At 50.8% G+C, this 25,053-nt stretch overlaps 1 protein-coding gene across 4 annotated transcripts in view; it reads right to left on the bottom strand.

Moving 5' to 3' along the window:
• LOC131186568 (cingulin-like) overlaps nt 1-20,686 on the bottom strand; it is a 29,587-nt gene extending 8,901 nt beyond the window's left edge. The window contains exons 1-16 of one of the 4 annotated variants that reach the window (XM_058160284.1): nt 20,601-20,686; nt 8,316-9,583; nt 7,876-7,976; nt 6,945-7,014; nt 6,063-6,149; nt 5,489-5,607; nt 4,930-5,071; nt 4,629-4,841; nt 3,785-3,933; nt 3,375-3,516; nt 2,537-2,749; nt 2,215-2,421; nt 1,706-1,963; nt 1,288-1,458; nt 782-943; nt 188-277 (exon numbers count right to left, since the gene is read on the bottom strand). In XM_058160284.1, the coding sequence (XP_058016267.1) occupies nt 188-277; nt 782-943; nt 1,288-1,458; nt 1,706-1,963; nt 2,215-2,421; nt 2,537-2,749; nt 3,375-3,516; nt 3,785-3,933; nt 4,629-4,841; nt 4,930-5,071; nt 5,489-5,607; nt 6,063-6,149; nt 6,945-7,014; nt 7,876-7,976; nt 8,316-9,554 (3,363 nt within the window). In that variant the 5' untranslated portion in view covers nt 9,555-9,583; nt 20,601-20,686. Of the gene's footprint in view, nt 1-187; nt 278-781; nt 944-1,287; nt 1,459-1,705; nt 1,964-2,214; nt 2,422-2,536; nt 2,750-3,374; nt 3,517-3,784; nt 3,934-4,628; nt 4,842-4,929; nt 5,072-5,488; nt 5,608-6,062; nt 6,150-6,944; nt 7,015-7,875; nt 7,977-8,315; nt 9,584-10,421; nt 10,880-11,493; nt 11,621-19,942; nt 20,263-20,600 lie in introns of those variants that run through there. The other 3 variants (XM_058160283.1, XM_058160285.1, XM_058160286.1) reach the window with 3 other exon arrangements.
• Nucleotides 20,687-25,053: the final 4,367 nt, after the last annotated feature.

Genomic DNA, 25,053 nt, shown 5'->3' with positions numbered 1-25,053 from the left:
TTGTCTGAATGACATTAAAATATGGAGGTAACCTGGCAGGGAAGGAGATAAATTAACTTTCAGGTCCAAATAATGTGCAACGCGTGAGATTTTTCGGAGCGTCCGCCATAAAAGCGGGTTTTCCGTGTTTTGTGACCATCGAGGTACCCCCTTTCTACTCATTAGGACTTGCGGGGACGCAGCTCACCTGATCTCTGGATCGGTTGATCCTCTCGGTCAAAAGCTCCACCGCGTTGCGTTCCTCATCCAGCTCCACTTCTAAGCGTTTGGATTTATCCTGCAAACAGGGATGGGCTTAACAAGGGCACCGGGATCCTTCTGGATCAGCCAAGCGCTTAGAAAATAGAAGGGAAAGTCACTGTTTTATGTTGAGTTTTAGCAAATGGGCCGGTAATTTTGCTCTAGAAGTAGATATCTTTCTTAACATGGGGGGGGGGAGATCTTTATTTTTCTTCTAGAAAAATCTTGGCTTGTGGAAGATGCAAAGTTTTGCAGTACGAAAAATGCCGTCTCTAGCATTTTTTGTTTTTTCTGGGAGTGAAACACAGGGAAAATTATTAGCATAGCACAGAATTTAATAAAAGGGGGGGTTAGTTTGAGAGCAGACGCTGCCCTCTGCTGGCGAGTGGAAGCAATGACGGCAGCAAAACAAGCTGTAAAATTGGGCCCGGCTCACTCTGCACCTGTCTCACTTAGCAACAATTCTGGTCATAAGTTGAGGACTACCTGTGGCTACGCCCAAAAGGAGTGAGAGCGGGATCCATTCAGAGATCGTACAAACCTCCAACGCTTTGACCTGGCGGGATCGGTCGTCCTGGGATCGCCGCTTGGTCTCCATCTCCTGCTCCAGGTTGCGGAGTCGCTGGGCCAGGAGCTCCTTGTCCAGGAGGGCGTTCTCGCGCTCGGCCTGGCTGTCCTGCAGGGCCTGTTTGAGACGCAGCACCTGAGGAGGAGGAGGAGGAGAAGAAGGGATGGATAGAAAGATGGGTGGGTTGGTTGGTTGGAAGGAAGGAAGATTAGAGAGAAGGAAGAAAGGAAGGTTAAAGAGAAGAAAGGGAGGGAGGGAAGAAGGGAGGAAGGATAGAGGGTTGGATGGACAGATAGGGTTAGGATGGATGGATTGGTAGATAGGTGGATGGATGGATATAGACAAATAGATTGAGAGATGAGATATAGATGGAAGATAGATGATAGATAGACAGACAGACAGATAGACAGACAGAGATAGAGAGAGAGAGAGAGAGAGAGATGAGAGAGAGACAGATAGATGAGAGATTTCCTGCCTACCTCGTCTTGGCATCTCCCCAACTCATACTGCATCTTCTCCACTTCCATGTTCCGGTCCTTCGCCTGTTTCTGGGAGTCGCTGATCTCCTTGCGTGACTTCTCCTTGTACTCCTCCAGCTGGGACTGCAGGTCCGAGAGGGCCTGGTGAGATTCTTCAGCCATCTGCTTCAGCTGGAGGAGGAGAGGACACTCAGTTTCACCACAGGGTCGGTTTGGCCCCGGATCCTCCCGTGACCTCCTCCTGCATTCAGGAAACTTTTCGGGGAGGGGGGTAGGGGGTGGCAGACAGGCAGGTGTCCAAGTGGGAGGTAGCAGGCCCTGGGATGTTGACTCCCACCTGTGTCTTCAAGGTGGCACTTCAGAAAGCTTCAATCTATGGTTTTTGGGCACCCATTTGGTGGCCCTCAAAGAAACTGACCTCCTTGCTCAGCTTCACGATGCTTCTATCCAGCAACCTTTTCTCCTCTTCCAGATCGTTTTTGGCCCTCCTGAGTGTCTCCTTCTGCTTCAGCTCCTCCTGGTAGGAGGTACTCAGGTCCTGGTGCTCGAGGGCGAGTCTATTGAGGTTGCGCTGAGCCTCTTCCAGCCGACTCTCCAGGGATCTCTTGGCCAGCAGCAAGTCCTGCTCTTGATCCACGGCGTTGTTGACGGACTCTTCCATCTGCCTGCGGTCAGCCTGGAAGCAGGAGGAGGAGGAGGAAAGAAAAAGGGGAAACTGAGGCAGGACCCAAGAGATCGGCCAAGCAGGAAGGTCCCTTTCCGCTCAAGGAAAGTTACAGAACCTTAAAACTGAATTTGGGGTGGGTGGTTATCAGGGCAAGGGACCCCTCCTCAGATCTGGGCCTATAGATGGCATATATAGCTACTCAAAGAAGAAACTGAGAAGTTGGCCAGCAAGTGAGAGAATTTCGCTTCTCCTTCCAGTACCTCCAACTTGAAAATCTTCTCCTTCAGCCTGGCCTCCACGTCTTGCCAGCCGTCAGCAAAATGGTGGTATTCCTTGAGTTGGGTCTCCAACCCCAAGATCTTACGGCGGAGGTCATCGTTCTCTTCTTGGCTTTCCCGCAGGGTGGACTCCACCAGTTTCCTTGTCTGCTCCATGGCCTCTTTCTCGCCTTCCAAGGCCGCCTTGGTCTACGGGAGGAAAGGATGGAGAAGACAACCAGGTGTCCCGCATTGCAATTCACCACTAAGCTGGACGCTGAACCAGTTTGGAAACGCCAGATCTGCTTTCCGAGGTCCTCCTTACCTTAAACGCTTCCTCATAGTCCTTCTGGAGCTGCTGCATCTTCTCTTGGTACCTCAAGTTTAACCCCTGAATGTCCTGGCTATAGGAAGCAACCTCGTCTTTGAGTTTTTCCTTCAGGTCCACAATCTCACTCTCCCGCAAGAGTAGGACCTTGTGTTGGTCCTCCTTCTCCTCCACCATGTCCTGCAGCTGTTCCCGAGCCTGACGGAGCTCCTGGTGGGAGGAAAAAATGAGTCAGGGCCATCCCAGAAGGCTGAAGGACCATGAATGGTTCATGGCTTCCATCGGCAGGTCAAGTTACAGCAATAAGCGAATGAATTTCAAGAGCTGGAAGACTGTTGTAGGACCAGGTAAGAGGCATCAGCTCTCAGAATCCAAGCTGGGATGCCACAAAGCCCTTTAGACTCAGCCTCCAAACATGCCCATGTTTCTCAGCCCTTAAAAATGGCAAAATATGGACATACTGTACGTATCAAGACCTATGGCTATTGCTGTATTTGGTGGAAATCAAAGACCACCTTGTCTCTTTGAAGATGGGCAATGAAGAAGAAATAGTAAAATATGTTCCCACTACACTAGGAGTAAAGGGCCAGTCTGGCACTCAAGCACCCATCAAGCCATGGGAATGCGATCAGGGATGATGGAGCCTGGAGTTCTTCAACCATCATCGGGAGGTCTCGACCTGGTGATGTTTCCACACACGGTTATGAGGTCCATCTTAGCGTTCCTCAACCGTGAATTTCAACTCCCATGGAAGCTGAGGAATTCTGGGAGTTAAAGTCCACATGCCTCGAAAGTGGTCTAGATTGTTGTTCAGGGTCTTTGCAGCTAAGCGCACCTTTCTTAGCTCATGGAGCCCCTCGGCGTCCGTAGAACGGTTCCGGATCTGGTCCATCTCTTTCCGCACGGCTGCAAAACGCTCGCGGCTCTCCTTCAGGTCTTCCTCAAACTCCTCCCGTTCCACCTTGACCTGCATCAGCCTGGAAGAGGTGAAGCCCACTACCGCGTCAACGACCAAGGGAGGCACGAAGTTTAGAAAGCCAACGGCAGCCCGACGAAAGGCAGCGATGGGATGTCAAAGACAATGTCAAGGCCATCACTGAAGCCGTCTGGTGAACAGCGGCTGGAGAACTAGCCAAGTTGCATGAAATCCATGCGTGAAGCCCCTCAAGATGATTTTAAAGATGGTGGAAAACAAAGGGTGGGGTCTTCAGAGGAGATGATGGACCGGAAAGGCGGCTTACTCACTCTTGTTTGACACTACGGAGCTCCTCCTTGTTCCGTTGGGACACCTCCTTCCAGTGAGCAGCCTCCTCTTGACTCTCTTGAAGCTCCGTCTGGAGGGTCCTCACTAGAGAGTTGACCTTCTGTCTCTCGGCCTCCAGGCTGGCTTGATCCTACCCAGAAGGAGCCCAATGTTCAAAGATTCAAAGAAGAGGTAGAACCCAAATCAAGATCTTCTCCAAACCCAAGGCGGACCTCGTGTTTGGAGAATGATCACGGGGGCATCAAGGCATCGTTCCAAGACATCTGGGAACTAGATGTGAGACCTTTGTCAACTCCCAAACCATCCCTGGCTTGCTCTCAGGTTGCCATGGGCAAGGGGGATGGGAAACTGATGAAGCAGCCAAATACAAAAGCACATTCCAGACATCTCTCTCTCAAGGCTGTCTCCCAGGGTTACCCACAGCGACCAGAGGGGAATGATCTCTCTGTTGGCGAATGTGATTGATGACACACCCTGGGGGGAGGGGGGAACAGGGTCATGATTGGAGCGTAAATTACATGGGGTCAGAGTTGGCATGAAGCTCCTAATAAATAACTGGATTTCTTTTGAAGCTTGGCTGGAGGTTCCCAACCTTGAGTTCCCAAGTTCAGATAATTCATGGTTAACAAGTGATGTTCCTTTCTTTGCCTAAATCCTGCTCTAGTGGTCACCTCTCTTGAAGGCCAGAAGATACCATGCTCTTCACCGCTTCCTGGTCTGAGGATCTCTCCATGGAAAGATCTAGCATGTCAAACGGAGGTTGGGCGAGATTCCTCCATCCTGTGGGTCTTCCACCTGCAAGATGAGGCAGACCAGGCCACTCACCTGAGACACGTCCTCCATGTTGCGTCTCAACTGCTCCATGTCCTGCTGGTACTGTTGCCGGACCCGATCCAGCTCCTTGTCATGGCTGGCCACCTCCTCCTTCAGGGCCCCCTTCAGAGCCGTCAACTCGCGTTCCCTCTGGCGTAGCTGGTCTTCCTGCTTCTGCTTGGCGGTCAAGATCTCCTCCAGGTCTTCGCGGGTCTCCAGAAGCTCCTGGGGAGACCAAGGAAGAGAAACTTTGTTTCTGGGCCTGGCCCGGCCGGAGGGTTTGGGCTGCGTCCACTCGAGTGTCTCAGCTGACCTTCAACAAGACCTCCTGATCCGGCCTGCCCGAGGAGAGCTCTTGAAAGCGGTCCAGGGCCTTCTGCATCTCGGTCAGTTGGTCTTCAAGGTCGGTCAGCTTGGCTTCCAGCTGCTCCTTGACCTCTCGGACGTCTCTCAACCTTCAAGGGGAGGGAAGAAGTGTTAGCACTGATCAAAAGAAACACACAACTCCAGACACACATCAGCTCTCGCGCAACGACCCCAAGTCCGATTTAAGATGGTCCTTGATTTACGAACACAACTTCCGCTGCTAAGCACGGTGGTTCTTAAGTTGGGCCCAATTTAGTAGCTTTTTTTTTTTTTTGCCACGGACGTTAAGTGAACTACGGCAGTTGTTATGTGAATTGCGGTTAAACAAAACTCGATTTTGCTCGTTGGAAGCCGGCTGGGAAGGTCGCAACTGGAGATCACATGACCCTGGGACACCACAACTATCCTAAATACGGCCCAGCCCGGGGGGGGAAGCCTAGAAAGAGGATGGAGGTCTGCATCGGATGCCCCCCACCCACACACACCCACGAAGACCCCCTACTCACTCTTTCCCCGTGCTCTGGAGCTCCTGGCTCTTCTTCTCAAAAGCTTCCCGGAGTCGCTGGCATTCTTCCTCCAGTTCCCGCAGCCGGATTTGAAGGTGGCGAGGGACTCCCTGGGCCGCCTGCGTGGAACCCCAATTTATTCACCCTTTCTTTTTTAATCCATTCATTTCAGCCACATTTATTTATTTCAATCCGTTTAGTGAGACGGTTTTATTTACTTGTTTAAAGGAACACGTCGAGGTGTGTTTATTATTTAAACCGTTATTAAATTAAATTCCTGTTATGGTGAGTTACTGCTGGTGTTTTTTGCAAGCTGCGGGATGCAGAGAAATAAATTTTGCTGGAATGAACCAACAAAGGAGATGTCCGGGCTTAATTCTGCCATGGTTTGGGGTGCCCGTTTTCCCATTTTGCAGGAAGGCTTTGCTCCCCAGCCGGTGGCTGGGGAAGATGGGAGTCGGAGTCCAAAAGTCTTCCCCACCCCCCACCCCCGAGGGAATTAACTGCAGCCAAGCACGCACAGGCACATATATATATATAGCCAGAAGCAAGAAATATAGATTATTTCGTCTACCTTGGTCTGGCTGTCCGGTTCTTCCACACTGGGCTTCGGTTTGGTCGTCTCCGCACCGGACCCTCTCAGCTCCGATGAAGGAACAGCCTTCCTCCCCAGCCAGGAGAAAATAAAAATGCTTTAAGTTGAATTTTCTTCCAGGTTTAAAAAGGGGGCAAGCTCCCATTTCTTAGGCGTGGCCGTTTTCTTAAGAGAACCTTCACGTCAAGCAGCTAGACCTCATGGTTGCTCTTGACCTAGGCGTTCCCAAACCACCAAGCGGACTCCTTACCCCGACAAAAATCCCTTTTTTATTAAGTTACTGTGAAATCCTCTCATTCACATCCAGCGAAGTCTTTCAAAGGTGAATTTACAGTCACAGACCTTATCCGGCTTGGAGAGATGCCAGGCCGATATCGGAGAGTCACGAACCAATTAAGCGAACTAATTGTCTCCTGCAAACACCCCTCCCCTTTCACTCCTCTTTTATTCCCTCTGGGAGGGGCCATTCATCGTCCAGCTGTGGCCTTACTCCCGAGTCGACCCTTGTTCTTTAGCTGTTCCCTTCGTCTGGCAACTCTCCACATGCGCACACTGGGAACAGGCTCCAGCTGTTCGTCTGCCTCACTGATGTCTGACTCCGAAGGCAGCTGATAACTGGCATGCGGCCCTGGCCCCCTCTCTGCCTCGGACGCAGAGCCCTCCTCAGAGCCTTCCCCAGACTGGCCCATGTTCCTCCCCAACCTCCTCACTGCCCGAATCTACTACCAGCCCCGCTGGCAGGCCACAACAATGGCTTCCGAAAGAGGCAGAAGCTTCTTTCAAAAGGGGTACGCCTCCCCCCTCCCCCACTGGGGACAACTGTTGAGTTTTACATTAGGTGTATTTTTGGGGCAAACTTACCGCAAACGCCTGGATTTTCTCGAAGATCAGGTTGGTTTTGCGCTTTGCCATGGCATCACTTTCGTTGCTCCTGAAAAATGACAGAGAAGCCGACAAAAACGAAGGAGGGTTTGTAGCAACCTTATCCTGAATAAACGATCTAAGATCATGATCTCCTAACAAGCTGGTAACCCCGGTTAAGGAACTGCCAGTGATGTCCCATTGAATCTTACCAAGCAGGAGAGAGCGCTGAGACAACAGAGCCTCCAGCTTTAGGGAGTCTACCCAAATACCGGGGGCTGTACCCAAAATGAGGGAAGGCCTATAGGCCAGCTGTCTATGGACTTCCCGGAAACTTTTCAGCTGCCTGCTGTGGGAAACTGAGGCAGGGGGGATGACCTTGGTGGAATTCCCACAGGGCAATTTCAAATTTCTCAAAACTTTGAAGAGCACCGTGGCCCAAGAAGAAAAGGAAAATGTGAAAACCTATTCAAAGCCAGAAAGTGGCTGACCTTGGAAAAGTTAACCAGGATCCAACCTGGTTAAGTCCTGGCATAGGGAGAGTTTAGGGATTCAGACAGGAATTGGGAAGCCGGAATAGCTCAGGCTGGTAAGGCCTGTTATTAAGAACACAAAGCCTGCAATTACTGCAGGTTCAAGCCCGGCCCAAGGTTGACTCAGCCTTCCATCCTTTATAAGGTAGGTAAAATGAGGACCCAGATTGTTGGGGGGGCAATAAGTTGACTTTGTAAAAATATACAAATAGAATGAGACTATTGCCTTATACACTGTAAGCCGCCCTGAGTCTTCGGAGAACGGCGGGGTATAAATGTAAAAAAAAAGAAAAAGAAAAAAAGAAAAGGGTGAGGCATTTCCATGGGGCTGCCCAGAAATATTCAGGGAGATGCCGGGGTTGAACTCAACCAGGGTTAAGCTGGCTTTCAGGGTTTACCTGTCCTTCAGGATGCTGTAGATGAGCTCCTTGGTGTATTTGCTGCTTCCCGGCTGGCCCACTTCCTGCTGATCCCTCAGAAGGTCTGGGGTGGACTTCAGCTGGAAGAATAAACCCAACTTTGGTGAATCAAAGGGGGCCTGGGCAGGCTGACGGCTGCAGAAGGGACCGTCCATGACCAGACAGAGTCCACTTAAGGGTCTCTGGTTAGAGTAACCTGACCTTGGTCCGTTTTAGAGACCAACGTATGTGCTAAGAAGAAAGACCTTCCTCCTGTGGCAACCTTACCGGCGTCCAGCCAGAATTCCCTTCCCAGAGAGAAAGGATGACAAAGATACTACTGGACTACAAGTCCCATCATCAAAAGGATTGTGGTTTTCCCACCAGACCCAGGACTGATAGAAAAATTGAGAGTCTAGCAAAGATCTCCAGAAAATTACCTGCAAATCAGACTGGATTTTTCTCGTCTGTTTTTCCGTCCCAGGTTCCTCCAGACTCTTGTTGACCCAATCCTGGATCATCTTAGACTTGTCCACTTCCTTCTCCTTCATCGCTTGACCGGAGGCTCCCTGGCTGCCCGGGGCGTTGGCTGAAACGAGCGGCTTAGTCGCCGAGGATTGTGCTACCTCTTTGAAATGTCCTGGACGATGATGCCCGTCGATCTCTCGTTCTCGGTCGTCAGCTGTATCGCGGTAAGCACCCTTTCCGTCGAGGCTCCGCGAGCGCTGATGGCTCTCGGGGGAGACCCGGGTCCTGCGGGAAGTTCGGCCCCTCGGGGGAGCCTTTCCATCAAATTTGTGGATCAAGGAGTCCACGGAGGACAGAGGCTTTGTGTCGATGTCGCCGTTGTTGGTCCGGATCGGTTGGGTCGGCTCAGGCAAGCCCGTGTCCGAGGACACGGACTTGGGGACAGGTCGCAAACCAGAGAAGTTGGTGGTTGTGGGTTCCCTAAGGTTGGGGAGCCTGTGAGGAGAGGGATTACGCGCACTGGAACCCCTTTCTGGGATGCCTGAAGGGGAGGTCTGGGAACTATAGCCTGAGTTATGAGTTCGAGAGTGGCTCGTCTCTTGAGGATCGTTCGGCTCAGGATCAAGCAAAGAACTGTGAGACTGAGTGCGCCGCAGGTGCTGCTGCCCCATGGATTTTTTGTGGGGCAGGGTCCGATAGCCGCTATGGGGAGCAGAGGCATGGTTGCTACGAGACACGCGAATCCCATCCAAGCTATCCGCTTGGGGCACACGTTGGAGACCCGGTTCCTCATCCGAGGTGCTGTACTGAGACCCGTATCGAGAAGGTTTCACCCCGTAAGGATTTTCGGGAACATCCGAGTCGGAGCTGATGGACCCCGAAATGTCCTTGGATGAAGACCCTGCCCTGGAAGAGCCTGGAAAAGCCTCCTCAAAAGTCTGGTTCTGAGCCGGCCTTTCATATTTGTTTCCTCCTTTGATTTGTACCCCGAAGGAATCGCCTCCTTTTTCGCCGCTGTTCAGGACCACGAAAGGTTGACCGTCGATACCCTGTACTCGCACCGCGACGCCATAGGAACCCGGCTTGGCTGCCTTGGTGCGGACTTTCTGGGATTTCCTGGGCTCCTTCAGGTCATCGATGAACCGGATCTGGACTCCGTAATCTATGGGGCTGTGCTTCTCGGCTAGGGTGCCATTCACAGAATGGTCCATTCTCTACGAGTCTGGGGTCTTGAAGGATCCTGAAATGGGGTGGGGGAGGGAGGTGAAGAAGACAGAAAAAATGAAGCTGCTTTGTTTCGGTCCTTTGGTCCAGTTGTCATAATTTGAAACTTTTTAAAGATAATTTTGGCCTGGATGGTTGAGTTTTCACTGACGTATGACCAGTGGTGAGATTCAAATAATTTAACAACCGGTTCTCTGCCCTAATGTCCAGCTGGGTAGGCGTCATGTGACCGTGTGGGTGTGACCAACTCAACGTCACTCATGCCGATGGGCGCTTCGCCTTAGCTGTTACAATGTAACAAGGGTTAACCAAGAGGCAGTTTCTGTAAACAAGGCAATAAAAGATTAGGCTAGAAACACCACCAGAATGTTTCCTTCCTGCCTTCCTTACAGGATTAGCCCTGGAAAGTGGAAAAAAAAACAAAATAAGATTTCTTCCAACAAACGGTTCTCTGAACTGCTTAGAAAGTTAACAACCGGTTCTGCCGAATAGGTGCGAACCGGCTGAATCCCACCACTGCTTATGACCAAATAAGCTAATTCTACTTTATTATAAAGCTCCACTTATCAGAATCCTGCAGGTTTGAAAGTACAAATCTCCCACCGTCTCCTCTACATTCTGAGAAACTAGGGAGGGTCCCTTTTAAGTGTCTTTCTCTGCCCGTTGTGTTGTTGTGGGCTCAGTCGTCTCTTTTTGGGCTGCGTCTCCCAAGGCCTTCCTCGTACACCTACACACAAACATTAGAAATAGGAACCGAAATAACCCACAAAAGGAGAGGCAACAACTATTTCACTCAGGTTCAGCTTTCCACAAGCGAAAAAGCTGCAAGGCGGCTTTTTGGAATCCACACACACCTGGCGTGCAAGGAGGCGTGAGGAGTGAATCTCTTTGCTCACTGGGGGTGTTCTGGAGGGGCTGCCAATTTTCTTTTCAGCCAAGAGAGATCCAAGACCCCATCTAGTGGGAAAACTTAGCTCTCAACCCCTGGCAGCGAGAGCAGCGCTCTTCTGGCTTATTTTTCTCGCATTATTGCTGTTAATTATATTGACGTCCCCCTCTGCCAGTTTTACGGGACGTTTCGGCTCGCTGCATGTCCCACCAAGCGCCCCACATTTTAACTGGCGCAGGGCTGGTCTCGTTCAGCATAATTCAGCAGAGCCGTCATCATCATAACAGTGGCGCTGAAGGGGAGGGTGGGGAAGGGGCTGGGGACCTCAACGTGCACAGCAGGAGGAGGAAAAGGAAGGAAAGCTGAGGATAACAGGACTGCACAAGCCTGCAGAAGGCATTACAGCATCTCGCAATCCGGAGTGAGAGAGAAAGAGAGAGAGAGAGAGAAGGAGAAAGAGAGAAAGAAGGAGAGAGAGGAGAAAAGGAGAGAAAAGGAGAAAGAGAAAGAAGGCAAAAGAGAGAGAGAAGGAAAGAGAGAGAGAGAGGAGAGAGAGAGAATGGAAAGAGAGGAAAAAGAGAGAAAGAGAGAAGGAGAAAGAGAGACAGGAGAAAGAGAGAGAGAGAGAGAAGAAAGATTCTGTAATGCTGTTTCAACTGTCAAACTGAGCCCCCCCCCACAGCCACAGAGCCCCTGGGCTTCTCCAAGAACATCATGCTGGAAACCCACTTTGATCCATTCACACACACACACAAACACAAACATTCACCAAAGCACACACCCCGGCATCTCTCGCGATCCAAGGCTCCGTACTCACTGCGGCTGGTGCAGCATAGAAAAACATCCAGGAAAGAGTTGTGATTCGGGGAGGGAGGGATGGGGGGAGGGAGCCTTCGTCAAAAGAGGGACGTCAGCAGGCTCAGCACTGGGGGGTTAGAAGTTTTCAGGGCCAGCTCTCCCCGCCACCCCCCCACAAAAAAAACTCTGGGTCTCAGCTCTGATTTTTTTTTTTTTTTTTGCAATATGATGCAACCCACCATCAAGGTGGCCGGGCTGCCCTTGCGCTCGCTCGGCTGGATTGGCTTCTGCCTGCCCCTTCCGCCTTCCCCTCTCCAGTCTCTCTCCCCTTTGCAGACCGGACGCCTGACCACAGCCTCCCACCCCCCAACGAAACACAGAAGCTTCCGCTCCTGGAGGAAACAAGAGGTGAGAGCAAGGATGGAGGTTGGGGGGAGGGGAGGGGGAGGCAGAGATGCAACCCCCACCCCCAGCCCATGGGCAGCGGGTCAGCTGGAGCCAGAGAAGGGGGGAGGGTATCGCAGAGCATCTCTGGAGGTTGGGGATGGGTGGGAAACTGCAGCCCTTCAGCAGAGCCGGGAGACGAGGAAAGATTTCAGAGAGAAAGGAGGGGAGAAGGACAGAAGGAGCAAAAGATAGAAAAAGATGAAGAGATGCTTCAAATTTGTGGGTGTCTTTTTTTTTTTTCTGGATCAGAGAATAGTGAAAGGAGGGAGGGAGGGAGGGACATGAGGATGGAAGGAAGAAAAGGGAGCAAAGAAGGGAGGAGGAAGGAAGGAAGGAAGGAAGAAAGGAAGGAAGGAAGGAAAGAGAGCAAAGAAAGGAGGAGGAAGGGAGGAGGAAGGGAGACAAGAAGGAAGGAAGGAAGGAAGGAAAGAGAGCAAAGAAAGGAGGAGGAAGGGAGGAAGAAGGGAGACAAGAAGGAAGGAAGGAAGGAGAGGGAGCAAAGAAGGGAGGGAAGGAGGGAGGAAGGAAGGAAGGAAGATATGAATGAGAAGGGAGGGAAGGAGGCAAGGGAAAAGAGAGAAAAAGAAAGGGAGAGGGAGGAAGGAAGGAACTGAAAAACTGAGAGTCAATGAGGCTGTTCCAAGATCTTTTTTTCAACCACTGCTTTCCAGCTTGGTCGGACTACAACTCCCATCACCCAAGGGACGGAGAGCATCACAGCCCAACAGCCCGAGAGGAGGAGCAGGTTAGCGAGAGAGGCAGGCTGGGAAAAGACATCGCTGGCAGCCAGGTGGGAAAAACGGCCTGCCCTTCCTTCCGTCCGGAGGAAGAAGGCCGCCCGATGGCCGAACCCGGAGCACTGAAAAAGGATCGGTTGCCATCAGTCGCTACCAGGCTTCGAGAGCTGCATGGAGCCTCCATGGGGAAGAGCAGTCTACCCCTCCTATGGCCATCGCAGAGGGCTGGGCAACCCGGATCTTGCAATGATGGCCATGTGGAAACGCTCCTCTGAAAGCAAAGCGTGAAGAGAGCTGGACTCGAACTCGGCGTTCCCCTTTGCTTTCCCAACATTCTTGGCTCAGGACGTGGCTGGTCAGTGTCCAATTTCCCGGGGGGGGGGGGGGAGGGTGGAATAAGTGGGGGGGGGGCAGAGGCCATTTTTTTCCTGGCTGAAGGGAGGACGATCTGCCTTTCTTTCCTCCCATCAGGACAGCTGGAAAAGCCAGATAAGGGAGAGAAAAGACTCCAATGCAGACTGGGCCCCGTGCCCAGCTGGCCACCACCAACCCCATCGTCCCCGGCTGGCCCGATTGAGCTCCCTGGGAAGGAGAGGAGCGCAACATGGGGGGGCGTTTCTGTTTGGCTTTTATCCATCTTGATATACACAGCAATGTTATATCACCATCCAGAGTGGGTAGGAATTGGGCAGCTTATCAATTATAGTAATTTATAATAATATAAATTATTATTAGACACACAAACAACGTAGAATTACGGCTGCCACTTTTTTAAAAAAAATAAATCTGTGGTCGATCGTTGTAAAGAGTTTTTTCCAAGAAGCTAGGAAGAACTATTATTATTATAATTGCTATTATTTCTGTCAAGACTGAGCTTATCAATTATAATAGTTTATAATAATATAAACTATCATTGTTATTAGCCACACCAATGTAGAATCACAGATACCACATTGTTGTTTTTTTAAAAAAAATCTGTGGTCTATCTTTGTAAGAGTTCTTTCCAAGAAGCTAGGAAGAACTATTATTATTATTATAATTGCTATTATTTCTGTCAGGACTGAGGGGGGGGAACAGTTTTAAGGTTGGACTCCAAGGCCAATCAGGCACAGAAGGCCAGTGGGCCTAGTCCTAGGAGAGGCCTTCATGCTCCACCCTTATATATCCCCTCTGGGGTTCGAAAGCCCGCCATTTCCAGCCAATTAGGAAGAGGCGGCCTCCTCAAATCGTCTGAACATTGGACACTTTTGAGTGGGCTCGGGGACCAATGGAAGGGCCCAGCTAAGAGCCAATGAGAAGCTGGAGTTGGGCCACCAATCAGCTGAGGGGGAAAGGGGTATAAAAGGGGGCGCTGCTGAGGCAAAGGGTCAGATTGCCCAGAAGAAGAGCTGGAGGGAAGAAGAGCTGAAGTCACTGCTGACCCCCTGAGGTGAAGAGCCTGGATAGTCTAGAAGGAGGAGGAAGGCTCAAGAGCTGAAGCTACCTCAGCAAAGGAGAAGCTGAAGGCTGGAAGGAGAAGCAGCCTGAGAGAAGAGCTGAAACGTAGAAAGGAGACCACCAGGAGAGAAGACCCTGGACAATACAGAAGGAAGAGACCCCTGAGGCTGAAGTCACTTGGATCCCAGAAGGTCAAAGCTTAGGAAGAGCAGATGTGGCTCCTGAGGTAAAAAGCTGAAGTCACTATATACCTCAGGAGGTGGAAAGGAGGCTGAAGTCACTATATACCTTAGGTGGAAAGAAGGCCACCAGGAAAGCAGGACCAGTAAGAGTCATTTTAGAAAAACAGCTGTCAGTCAGCCTTAAGCCAGTGATCTCTGCTTGGCCCTCTATCCTGAACAGAAGGGAAAAGCATTCATATTGGGGGGAATGTTAAATACATGTGACCTGAGCTCATAGGTTATATTAGTTATATAAGTGTAGGGTTTGCTGGCTGTAGGGAGGCCCATTCTGGTTTGTAGCTATAATACACATTGCATTTGGTGAAGTCCAATGCAAGTTTCCCCCTTTGTGGTTTAGAAACTTGGCTAGCATTAAAACCAGGATTCATTTGGCTTAGCCTGCCTCTGACTCTGCCCTCATGGGGCAGAGTCCCTAAATCACAAAAGTGGCAAAGAATTTGTTGTGTTGTGGAAAGTGCTGTAAAATGCCTGTGCATATCAGACAAAAGGTCAAAAGTTGCCTCTGAAGTCTTGGGAGCATAAAAACCTAGGAAACCAATCCTCTCCAGGGAACAAGTCCCAAGTGTCCCCAAATCCATAAGCCACAGCCTGTTATTATATTCTTCTACACTAACAATCCACTCGTGCAAAGAGAAACAAATTGCCACAACAGGACATTTCAATCTTTTCAGGCAGGAATTTGGGGTCCTACTTATGGGCCCCTACCTGGGTGGGCCTTCCTTTCTCACACTCTCCCTGGAACCTTTCCAGTCCCCAGCCTTAATATGTATTTCAGTTATGCAGAGTTCAAAATAAAACACCAGTATATAATAGCCAGAATAAAGCTTTTGGGGAACCCCACAAGTGGACATTGGTTAGCAAGAATCTAGGAAAGGAAATCACCTTCTGGCATGAGATACACTGCTGTTGCACCTGCAGGTTCTATTCCTCTAATTAAGGTTAACAACCTAAAAATTTAAAATAAATAAATCCTATATTAATTCACTCCACAAAAACTGCCTAAGGGGGCTTGTGGCAAAGAGCGCCAGAAGCTAATCATGATTAGATCGCGCATAATGCTTCCTTTGGCTCACAAGTCTCCAATTCCTGAAATACGTGAGCTGGTCTGCTGCTGAGTACATATTCTGTGTGCGTGTATGTGTGTGTGTGTGTGAGAGAGACGCACTTGCAGGCCCCTCAGCCTTTTTTCAGAGGTTTGGCAAAATTGCTGCTTGAAGATAGCAGGCCGAAACCTGGCAAGCCTTGCTCCCAGTTCTGCAGCAAAACCTGTGTTCAAAATTGGTTTTTCTGAGTCTGCAGCCCCTCAAAAAAAAAAAAAAAAAGAATTCTTCCCACAACAGGGTACCGTGGGAGACCCTCCTGCAGGCTGGCGTCATTGCAAAGGTCTGAAATGGCGGCCACCGTGCCGGAAGGGCCCCAGCCGAGTGACTCTGTCATCCTGGAGAAACTTGAAACTGACACCGCACCTGAGCTCACCAACCCAGCCGGTGCAGCAGGCAGAACGGAACTGGCAAGGCGGGACGACCTTTCCTCTCTTGTGCAAGGCCGAGTAAACAGCCGTGACGGCCCCCGGAATTGGCATTCCTTGCCAGAGAAATCTAGCACCGCCAAGTGCCAGGGACACCTGTGACTCTCCCTGACTCGGTGCACCAAGAAAGCCAAATTCCTGGTGGTTAGAATCAGGACTTGGAGCATTTCCATGAGAACTAGAAACTTCATTTCGAAAACAAAACCAACAGGGCTATAAGAGCATCAAGGTGTGGCCTGGGTTATCAAAGATGGATTGCCAGAGGAGATGAGCAGCTAGGTAGTCAACAAGGCTGGAATAACACAAAAAGATAGCCAAGTCTCCAGATTTGGGAAGGAAAGAAGTGGAAAATGTATTGGGAGTTGCAAGAAAAGGGTGTGGCTGGCTGGCTGCACACTACCTTCTACCCACAATTTAGGTTTCTCTCCGAAACTATCCACTAACCCAGATGCCCAATCCGCATTAAGCAATCTTATCCAAAGTATAGGATGCAGAGTTAGCAACGCTAAACCGGGAATTATTGCAACCGAGTTTCATGCTGGATGGATTCACGCACAAACACTGAACGGCGGCCTGCAAAAATGGCTAAAGAGCTGGATTCACAACAAAACAAGCTCCCTTGATGTTTAGCAAGATATGTCTGAAAGCAATCCCCGCTTCAGTGCAACCCAGATCCAAAAAACATCGTACAGCGCAGTTTTTCCCCAGGTCCACCCGTTGAGTCACAGCTGGGGAGCACATTCGTGTGTGCAACATTTTCCAACCTGGACTCCCGCTAAACCCGGTTGGGTGCAAGGTCTGAATCACCAAACCATTTCCACTTTGCTGTTCCCCAGGCAAGGCGAACCGAGCTCTTGTTAATCATCAGCTCCTGGAATGCAAACACTGAAACTGCTCCAGAAAGAGCCAGGCGGAAGAGGCCTCGCAGCGCCCTGAAATACATGAAATAATTCTAAAAACTTTCCCCAGGCAGGCCCTGCCTTGGAGAAGAGGGCTCAACTCTCAGGCCTGTAAGCATTCGAATTTCTATTTCGCCCCCCAAAATATCCCAGAAGTGCTTCTGGGATCCAAAATAAAGAAATTGGTTGAGAATCTGTTGGATAACAGGGCTTGGGTGGTAAGTAGGCTGTAATCCAGTCCCTTTGGCTTAATCAACAAAGTTGTTAGGAACTTCGCTTCGGTGTTTCACAACACACTGGGACATCTGGAGACAGGTTTTTCTTAAGAACCTGCCGGGCCCTCCCAAAAAATATCAAGATTATCTGGAAGATTTTGAAGTCTGAAGAGTTTGCTTCAACTATTATTGGTGTTTTCCTGCTGTTTCCTTCCCCAAAAATCCACCTTCCCCGTCGTTCTACGGGGGGGGGGGGGGGGGAAACCTGCTGTTGTTTTCTTCAACGTTTCCCTTGTGTGTACGTGGGGTTATTGTGAGGCCACAGCAACACGAACTAACCGTACTCTAATTAAAACATTTTTCAGTGCTTTATTGCGGTCACACGCTGTTCCAACGTGAAAACCAGGAATCAAAAGCTGGCAAAAGGGACTTTTCAGCGCCTGGGTTGGTGGACAGGTTGTTTTCCAACAGAAACTCGAAAACTTTCTTAGAAGGAAGAAAGAAAGAAAAACCAGCCAAACAGGTCCAGAGGGGGATAAGGAAAGGGGGGGAAAGAATCAATAGAAACAGTCTATATTCACAAGAGAGCCATGCAGGCAGACACAGTTGGTTTAGGAGGAATGTTGGTTCATATCTCGCCACAATTATCCTAGCAAAACAGATTTTTTTTTTTGGTTTACTTTTATAACAACAGGTACCATGATCAAACCCCCTGCTCTAATCCTGTCCTGGCTTGATTCAGTGGGAATTCTCCCAGATATATATTTCCACTCGCTAAGAATAAGGGCAGTCTGTTTTTAAAACGCTTTAACAAAGCAATAATCAATAAAACAATAAACAATGCATTTACTTTAACCCAGAATTAGGCTTGAACTAGATGACCTCTCCGGACCCATAGCCCAAAGCACCAGGAATGTGGCGTGTGCACACACACACACACCAGCCCAAATGCTTGCAGAAAAGCGTGGGAAGGCTGCGTCTTTTCCAGGTTATCTCACATTCCAGTTCTGGCGTCTCTCACCCACCTCCCCTCCCCTTTGCTGGTTTGGGATCAGAGGTCACTCAACCTCTGGAAAAAATCGCATTCCCCGTCTAGATTTAATCTCTAGAAATCCCACCTAGATAAATTGGGGGTCTGGGAGGGGTGGGGTGGGTGGGAGAGAGAAACCTAATTAACACCAGGCAGAGAGCGGCACCGACTTCAAGGGGGCCGAAGCAAGGGGATAGCAAATCGTTTTTGGATTATCCGAAGGAGGAAAATAATAACAATCCTCTCTAGGTGAAGAAAATTCACCTAGAGAGAGCTGCAGCTGCTCGTCCCTTTTCCTGAAGCAGAGATGTAAAAAAGTTTTAAAACTCTGACAAGTCTTTTGGAGAGCTTGGTTCAGGGATAAACCGACATTAAGAGAAAGGAAGCCGGCTTGTTTAAGCGGAAGGCGGAAATAAGAACTTTCAACGCCATCACCTTGACGCAGGTGTCACCCAGAAGGAACCGCAGCATCCCTGCCCTTAACTGGCAGGACCAGCCGGGTGGCCACAGCCCTCACGGGGCCATTATTCATCCTTCCAACAACCGGTCTTGCCAAGGGTGTCGGCAGGAGGTCGCTGGTGCAGGCGACAGGGCTCCTGCGCCGAACGAACCCAGGTAGAGCAGGTTGTGCAGGTGACACTTTCTAAGGAGGCCGTGGGAAGTCCAAGGCTTCGCTTATGGCCGCAGCAGAGGCAAAGCAAACAAGAGGACTCCTGAGCAAACGCAGAGCGCGCAGATCAGTTCCCTGTCCATAAGGCCAGTGGCCCAGAAATGCAGGATTGGGAGAGCGAGAGCGAGCAGATGAAATGTTTCATTTCCAGGGGGAAATTAAGCATCTGATTCAAAAGCTGGGCCCTGGGGAGTCCACTCTCCCTCCCCCCAAATCCCCCCACCCTCCCGGGCAGAGCAAAATCAATACAGGCAGTACTGCTCTTACGCCCATTCGGTCAGTGACTGTTCAATGTTACAGCAGTGCTGAAAAAAGAAACTTATGGCCCACTCCTCACACTTGCGGCCATCAGGTTAGGCAACTGCGATTCGGGTGTTTAAGCAACCAGCATGCATTTCTCACAGTTGCAGTGTCCCGGAATTTCCAATAAGTCCAAGGTTGTAAAACTGAGGCAGACTCGCGCAACAACTGCCTTGCTTAACAACGGAATTACGGCTTTCTGTATCAGTCACCCTGCCTGGATTTTGGTGGTCGGCCGACCTTTGGCAAGCCAATTTTTTTTTAATCAGCCACTTCAGGAAATGATTAAGTTCTTGTGTGTCTCTCCTGTCTGCAAACAGGATTTGACAACTATCAGGTCTGTTTGCAAGGAGGGTCAATTAAGCCCTCCATCACAGCGGGAGACCACAAACACACAGACACAAAAGCAGAGGGAAATTGCTCTTGGGCCTGGCCGGTTTTTTCCCCTTTACTCCAGTTTCAATCCAGACTGACCTTGTAGGTGTAAAAGGAAACCAGAAAGGTTCAAAGTGGGGGGGAAGGGAAGCCCAGAAAGGTATTTAAAAGGCTGCAGATTCTGACAATCGGGTTATAAACAGCAGAGCATCCGCTGGGGATTAAAGGATTTAGGCCCCTCTGGGTGTGTTGGGGTACAGAAGGGTGGGCTTAAGAAAGAGAGAGAGAGAGAGAGAGAGAAAGAGCTGTCCCTGCAGACTTCGGGCACTTCAGAAGGCGGCTGGCTGGGGATGGTGGGTGTTGTTGTAATCTAAGCTATTCTGCAAGGGTTGAGGGAAAGTTTTAAGACCCTGCTAAGGCTATGGATCCTTCCTTCCTTCCCTTCCCTTCCCTTCCTTTTTTCTCTTTCCATCCTCCTTCCCTTCTTTTTCTCTTCCTCCTCGCTCCCTTCTTTCCTTCTTTTTTCTCTTTCCATCCTCCTTCCCTTCTTTTTCTATTACTTCTTCCTTCCTCCTTTCATTCCCTTCTTTCCGCCTTTCTCCTTCCTTCCCCCTACAATCTTCCTCCCTCCCTCCCGAGTACTACTCCAAAGCCCATCCCCCTCAGTTCAGATGCGTTCCCTCCCCTGAGCAAAGGTGGGGCCGTTTCCTGGCCAGAGGGGACAAAAGGGCAGGTCACCGATCCGAAAGTCCCCACCTGCCTTTCCGGGCCCCTCCCTGGGGCTGCCTGGCTCGGACCCCTCACCCACCAAAGCTTGCTTCTTTGCCCCGTTTGCAGACTCCAGGCGAGGGAAGCGGGGCGGAGAGGCCAGCATGCCAGCTGGGCAAAGCGGGCACAGGGGGTTCCCTCGAGGTTCGGCGGCGGCTCCTCCGCCTCCAGGTCCTTCGCAAAGGCAACGTGGCGCCCGCGAGAGGGGAGGGGGCGCGGCGGCTGGAAGGGAGAGGAGGGGGCGGCCGCTCAGGCCAAGCGAGCCTAGCCCGAGGGGATGGAGGGGAGGAAGGAAAGGGCGTGGGTCTCCCCTCCTCGGAGGTCCGCGGATGGAGGGAGGGATGGAGGGAGGGGGGGGCTTCTCTGCCTGGCTGCGGACCATGGGAGCTGCAGTCCGGCTCAGCGGGAGAGGACGGGGCTGAGCTGGAAGCAGCCCCTGAAGGTGCCAGCCGGGGCAATGGGCAGTGTAGTCCTGGGAGGAGGGGCATGCAAAGAGGAAACGCTGCAGAGAGGATGCCCGGGGGGGCAAAAGGGAGGGAGGGACTCTCACCTGCCCCCCCGTAGGACACTCAGAGGAGCAAAGGGGCGCCCGTCGCTATCCGGGACGGCGGGGGAGCTCAAGAAGGCAGCAAAGCCTGGGGGAAGGAGGAGGAGAAGGGGAAGGGAAACCCACCCAGACACCCACCGCCTCCTCTTACCCGCCCGGCTTCCTCGCCCACCCGCCGCCTCTGGCTCGGCTCCGCTTCTGGCCGCCGCCCCGGCCGGGCGCAACCTGTTACCTGAGCCCGCGCCTCGGCCACGCCCCCGCCTCTCCCCATTGGCGCAGCCCGCGGCGCCGAGCCACGCCCCTCTCCCGCTCCGCCACGCCCCGCAGCCTTGCCTTCCGGACGGGCGGGGCCGGGAGCCCTAGCAACCGGGAGCGGAGGCCGCCGCCGCCGCCGCCTCCCTAGCAACGGGGCCCAGAAGATGCTGCAGGAAAGCAGCCCCTTCATCGCAGGGATTGAAAGTGGAGAAACACCCCCAAACACACACACACCCCTCCAGGAGGATCAGGCTCCGCTGCCATCCTGTGTGGGATCCCAAGTCCCATTCTCCCCAGCTGTACTGTCTGAAGTTGGGACTCCTCTACAGAGATGGGAGCTGCCAACAGTATGATGCACAGCAACTCTGGCGCCCATCTGGTCCATGGTCCATCATGGTCCATGGTGCTCATCTTGCATAGTCCATCATGGTCCATGGTGCCCAACTGGTGCATGGTCCATCGTGGTCTATGGTGCTCATCTTCCACAGTCCAGCATGGTCCACGGTACCCAACTGATGCGCAGTCCACCCACAGCGCTGTCCACAGCCTAGAGCATGTTTCTTCACCTTGGCATCTCTCTAAGGTGGTAGACTTTAACTCCCAGAATTCCCCAGCTGGAGGCAAAACCGACCCCACCCATTTTCCCTTCCCGGTAAGAAAACGTGGGCAACATTTCAAATTTTCCGTTTCCGCCCATTTCCCTGTCTTGTCTGGAGTTTCTGCCGCTGCCCAGTGCTCCCAGTAAGTGGGCACCACTGGACTACAACTGGACTTGCTTCCAGTTCTGATAAGAATTGCATCCCTTAAGGAGAGCCCACTTCTCACCCTAAGCACCTCTCTTTGCCAAAGAGAAGAAATTAAAACATCTGTTGCCCTGCTCCTGCCCAGTGACGTATAAATTTAATATAAATAAATAAATAAATAAATAAATAAATAAATAAATAAATAAATGGGTTTGGCTTTGTCATATGTCCCTCTTAAAGATGGTTTCTCCCACTGTTTTTGGTGGGAGATTTATGTTTTTTCTACATTTTTTTTTCAAATCGAGTAAGAGAAAAACATGAGTGGAGGACCCTTAATGATATCTTTTTGTCTGTCTATCTGTCTAGTCAATGCTGACAGTGACTTGATGCTATATGATCGATGGATGTGGAGGCTCGTCCAATTGGATTCCTTCAGGGTTGGAGAAAGCTTTTGTTTGTTTTGGTAAGTGAAGTGAAACAAAGGCAACATACAAGTAGATCCTGAATCCATTGTGAGTAACTTCAGCAGCTTTGCAGAACAATGCCAGGTCTAAGAGGAAACGCCAGTTTCTTTCCGGATCACTTATCCACCCAGGACAAAGGCTGGCATTGAAGTCTTCAAATTTTGCAGAGGACAGAAAGCAATTGGAGAAGGTTAGCTCTCCCCCATAGCTGGCTCAGTACGTCCCGATTACAAATCAAGGCGGGTGGGGGGGGGTCATCTTGACTTAAGTTTCACGCACAGGGTTTTTGTTGCAATCTTCTTGCAAATATTTTACTGCATTTTTCCAAAGGCATGCTTTCTGCGTGTTGCAAAGGTGTTCATTTACTGCGCGTTTGCAAAATGTGATCTAGTTCGTCATTGAACATAGCTGTCTCTAACCCTTTTTTTTACCTCACTTTGTACACAGAACTGTTTTTTTAAAAAAAATATTGAATTTCCGAATACACAATACAAAAAAAATATACAAAACACACAAAGACAAGCGCATCAAAAGTACATTACTCACAACAGCTGTTCCTACATCGGTATCTCTTATCTTATTTAACTTCTATATACAGATTTTTGTCATGAGACTGAATTCTGAATAGAGTTTAAGATGGTTTAAATAAGAATGTTGGTTTATAGAGATGCTTAGAATCTGTATATGTGCACAGAGCTTTCAAAGGTCAAAGCAACTCTTAGGAACGGCTGCATTGGGCACCCAGCAATGTCTTCTCAGGTGGAACAGCATCTCGGAACAGCCGTTCGAGAGCAGCCCGAATAAAACCCTGCTCCCCTTCTTCCCCTTCTCTTCCCCCCCAAGGGATTCAGGGTGGCACGTCACTCTCCCACACAGGTCACCCCAATTATGTTCTTTGCTGGGCGATCTGGAGCTTGTTAGGTTGAATCAGATCAGCAAGCTGTCACTTTCTTTTCTGCTGGTGAAAAGCAGCAGAAAACATGCGCAAAGTCCACTTGGAGGGCCGAAGGGCTGCTTTTTCAATGAAAGATGAAGGAGCTCAGCAGCCTGGAGAGGGAGCAGGAATGCGAACAAGCAACAAGCAAGCCAAGGTCATAGTTTGGTTTCCGGCTGCTGCTCTGAAGTGGAAGCAGCTGGAATGAAGTTGGCAATGTTGCAAAGGGTTTTCTCCTTCCCAGGCAAAGCATGCAGAAAAACAAGAAAAAAATGACTGAGCGGGTCAGTAAAAGTCCCATCTCCCTCTGCCCACACAATCTGGGGCTTATTCGCCAATGGTTGGATGTTGCTTATTCTCACACTTCTCGTGATCTTGAAAAGATGGAGAAAGCCACAACTCTTGCGTCATTCACTATATTCCATTTCCAGTTGATAAAAATGTTAAGTCTGCAGCATTCCAAGAGGGTTAGGTCCCACCAAACAGCCGTCCACAAATGTTGCCAATGACCCAAATAGGTTTTAAAACTATGTCATTATTGTATTCCTCTCTCCCTCTCCCACACGAGCGGAACCACATCAGCAGCTCAACGTTCCTGCCAAGGAATAAGTGGATGGAAACTGATCAAGGAGAGATTCAACCTAGAAATAAGGAGGAATTTTCTGACAGTGAGAACCATCAGCCCATGGAACAGAAGTTGCCTTTCAAGCTTTCAACTGGAAGCTTTCAAGAAGAGACTGGACTGCCATTTGTCGGAAATGGTGTAGGGCAGGGGTGTCCAAACTTGGCCCCTTGAAGAGTGGTGGACTTCAACTCCCAGAATTCCCCAGCCAGCATGAGCTATAAATATGAGCAAGTTGCTGGCTGGGGAATTCTGGGAGTTGAAGTCCACCACTCTTCAAAGGGCCAAGTTTGGACATCCCTGGTGTAGGGTCTCTGGCTTGGGCTCCAGGGGGTTGGACTAGATGACCTCCAAGGTCCCTTCCAACTCTTATTATTCTATATTCAATAGGACAGAAGTTGCCTTCGGAAGTTGTGGGAGCCTCATCCCTGGAGGCTTTCAAGAAGAGACTGGACTGACATTTGTCGGAAATGGTGTAGGGTCTCCTGCTTGAGCAGGGGCTTGGACTCGATGACCCCCAAGATCCCTTCGACTCTGTGATTCTGTCGTTCTGTCAGGGTTTCCTGCTTGGGTGGAGGGTGGGTTGGACTAGATGACCTCTAATGTCCCTTCCGACTCTGTGATTCTGTCAGGGTCTCCTGCTTGGACAGGGGGGTGGGTGAGTGGGTTGGATTCGATGACCCCCAAAGTCCCTTCGACTCTGTGATTCTGTCGTTCTGTCAGGGTCTCCTGCTTGGGCGGAGGGGGGTGGGGTTGGACTGGATGACCTCCAAGGTCCCTTCCGACTCTGTTAGCAGTATATTCCCCTTTGGCAGGAGAGCCTCATTTCACAAGGTCCTTGCATCTGAAGCCCCAAAGGGAGTTTTTGTATCTTTGCAAAATAAATGCAATGATAAATGTATCAATCCCAGGCCGGGGCTGGCCTGAAATCTGGCCTTTCCCAGCCGCTCTGTCTCCCCCAAGCAGATAAGAGAGACGGACTTCATTGCTGTGCTATTCCCACGCGGGTTTGCAGCGCATAAAGCCAATGTGGGGGGGGGCGCCCCCCCCCTTGTTGCTGTTGCTCACTTGCAACGCCACTGCATGCACATGCAAAGGATGCACCGGCAGACGTCATTGTTGCACACACTTCATTCTCGGGCGCGGAGATTTTGCAACAAATCAATTTGCAAAAAACCAGAAAAGCCTTCCTGGAAATGGGCAGCTCGCTCCCTGCGTGAAGTTCTCTCTCTCCCCCCCCCGCGCGCGCGCCCTGACCCGGAAGTACTCCTTCCAGCGTCAGCGGCGCCACGCTCAAAATGGCGCCCTCTTCCCGAATAACTTCCTCCTTCCCGACCCCCCTCCCCCGGAAAAGAATTCATAACGGGAATTCTCGGGAGATGACTGAGCTTCCCCGTTTCTGCCCTCCTTCTCCCCCCCCACCGGAAAATCCCTCACCCACCCAAGTAAAATGCGTCTCGTATCCGCCACACCCAACATGGCAGCACCGGCGGAGCTTCATTTCCCGGCCTACGGAGCGCCGCCGCGGACAATTGGGAGGCGTCCCGCGCCGCTTCGTTTGCTGCTGCGCATGCTCCGTAGCGCCC

Source organism: Ahaetulla prasina, chromosome 17 (genome assembly GCF_028640845.1).
Source record: "Ahaetulla prasina isolate Xishuangbanna chromosome 17, ASM2864084v1, whole genome shotgun sequence".
Taxonomy (NCBI): Eukaryota; Metazoa; Chordata; class Lepidosauria; order Squamata; family Colubridae; genus Ahaetulla; species Ahaetulla prasina.
Note: the sequence above shows the minus strand (reverse complement) of the source record. Positions and strands in the feature narration are given on the sequence as shown.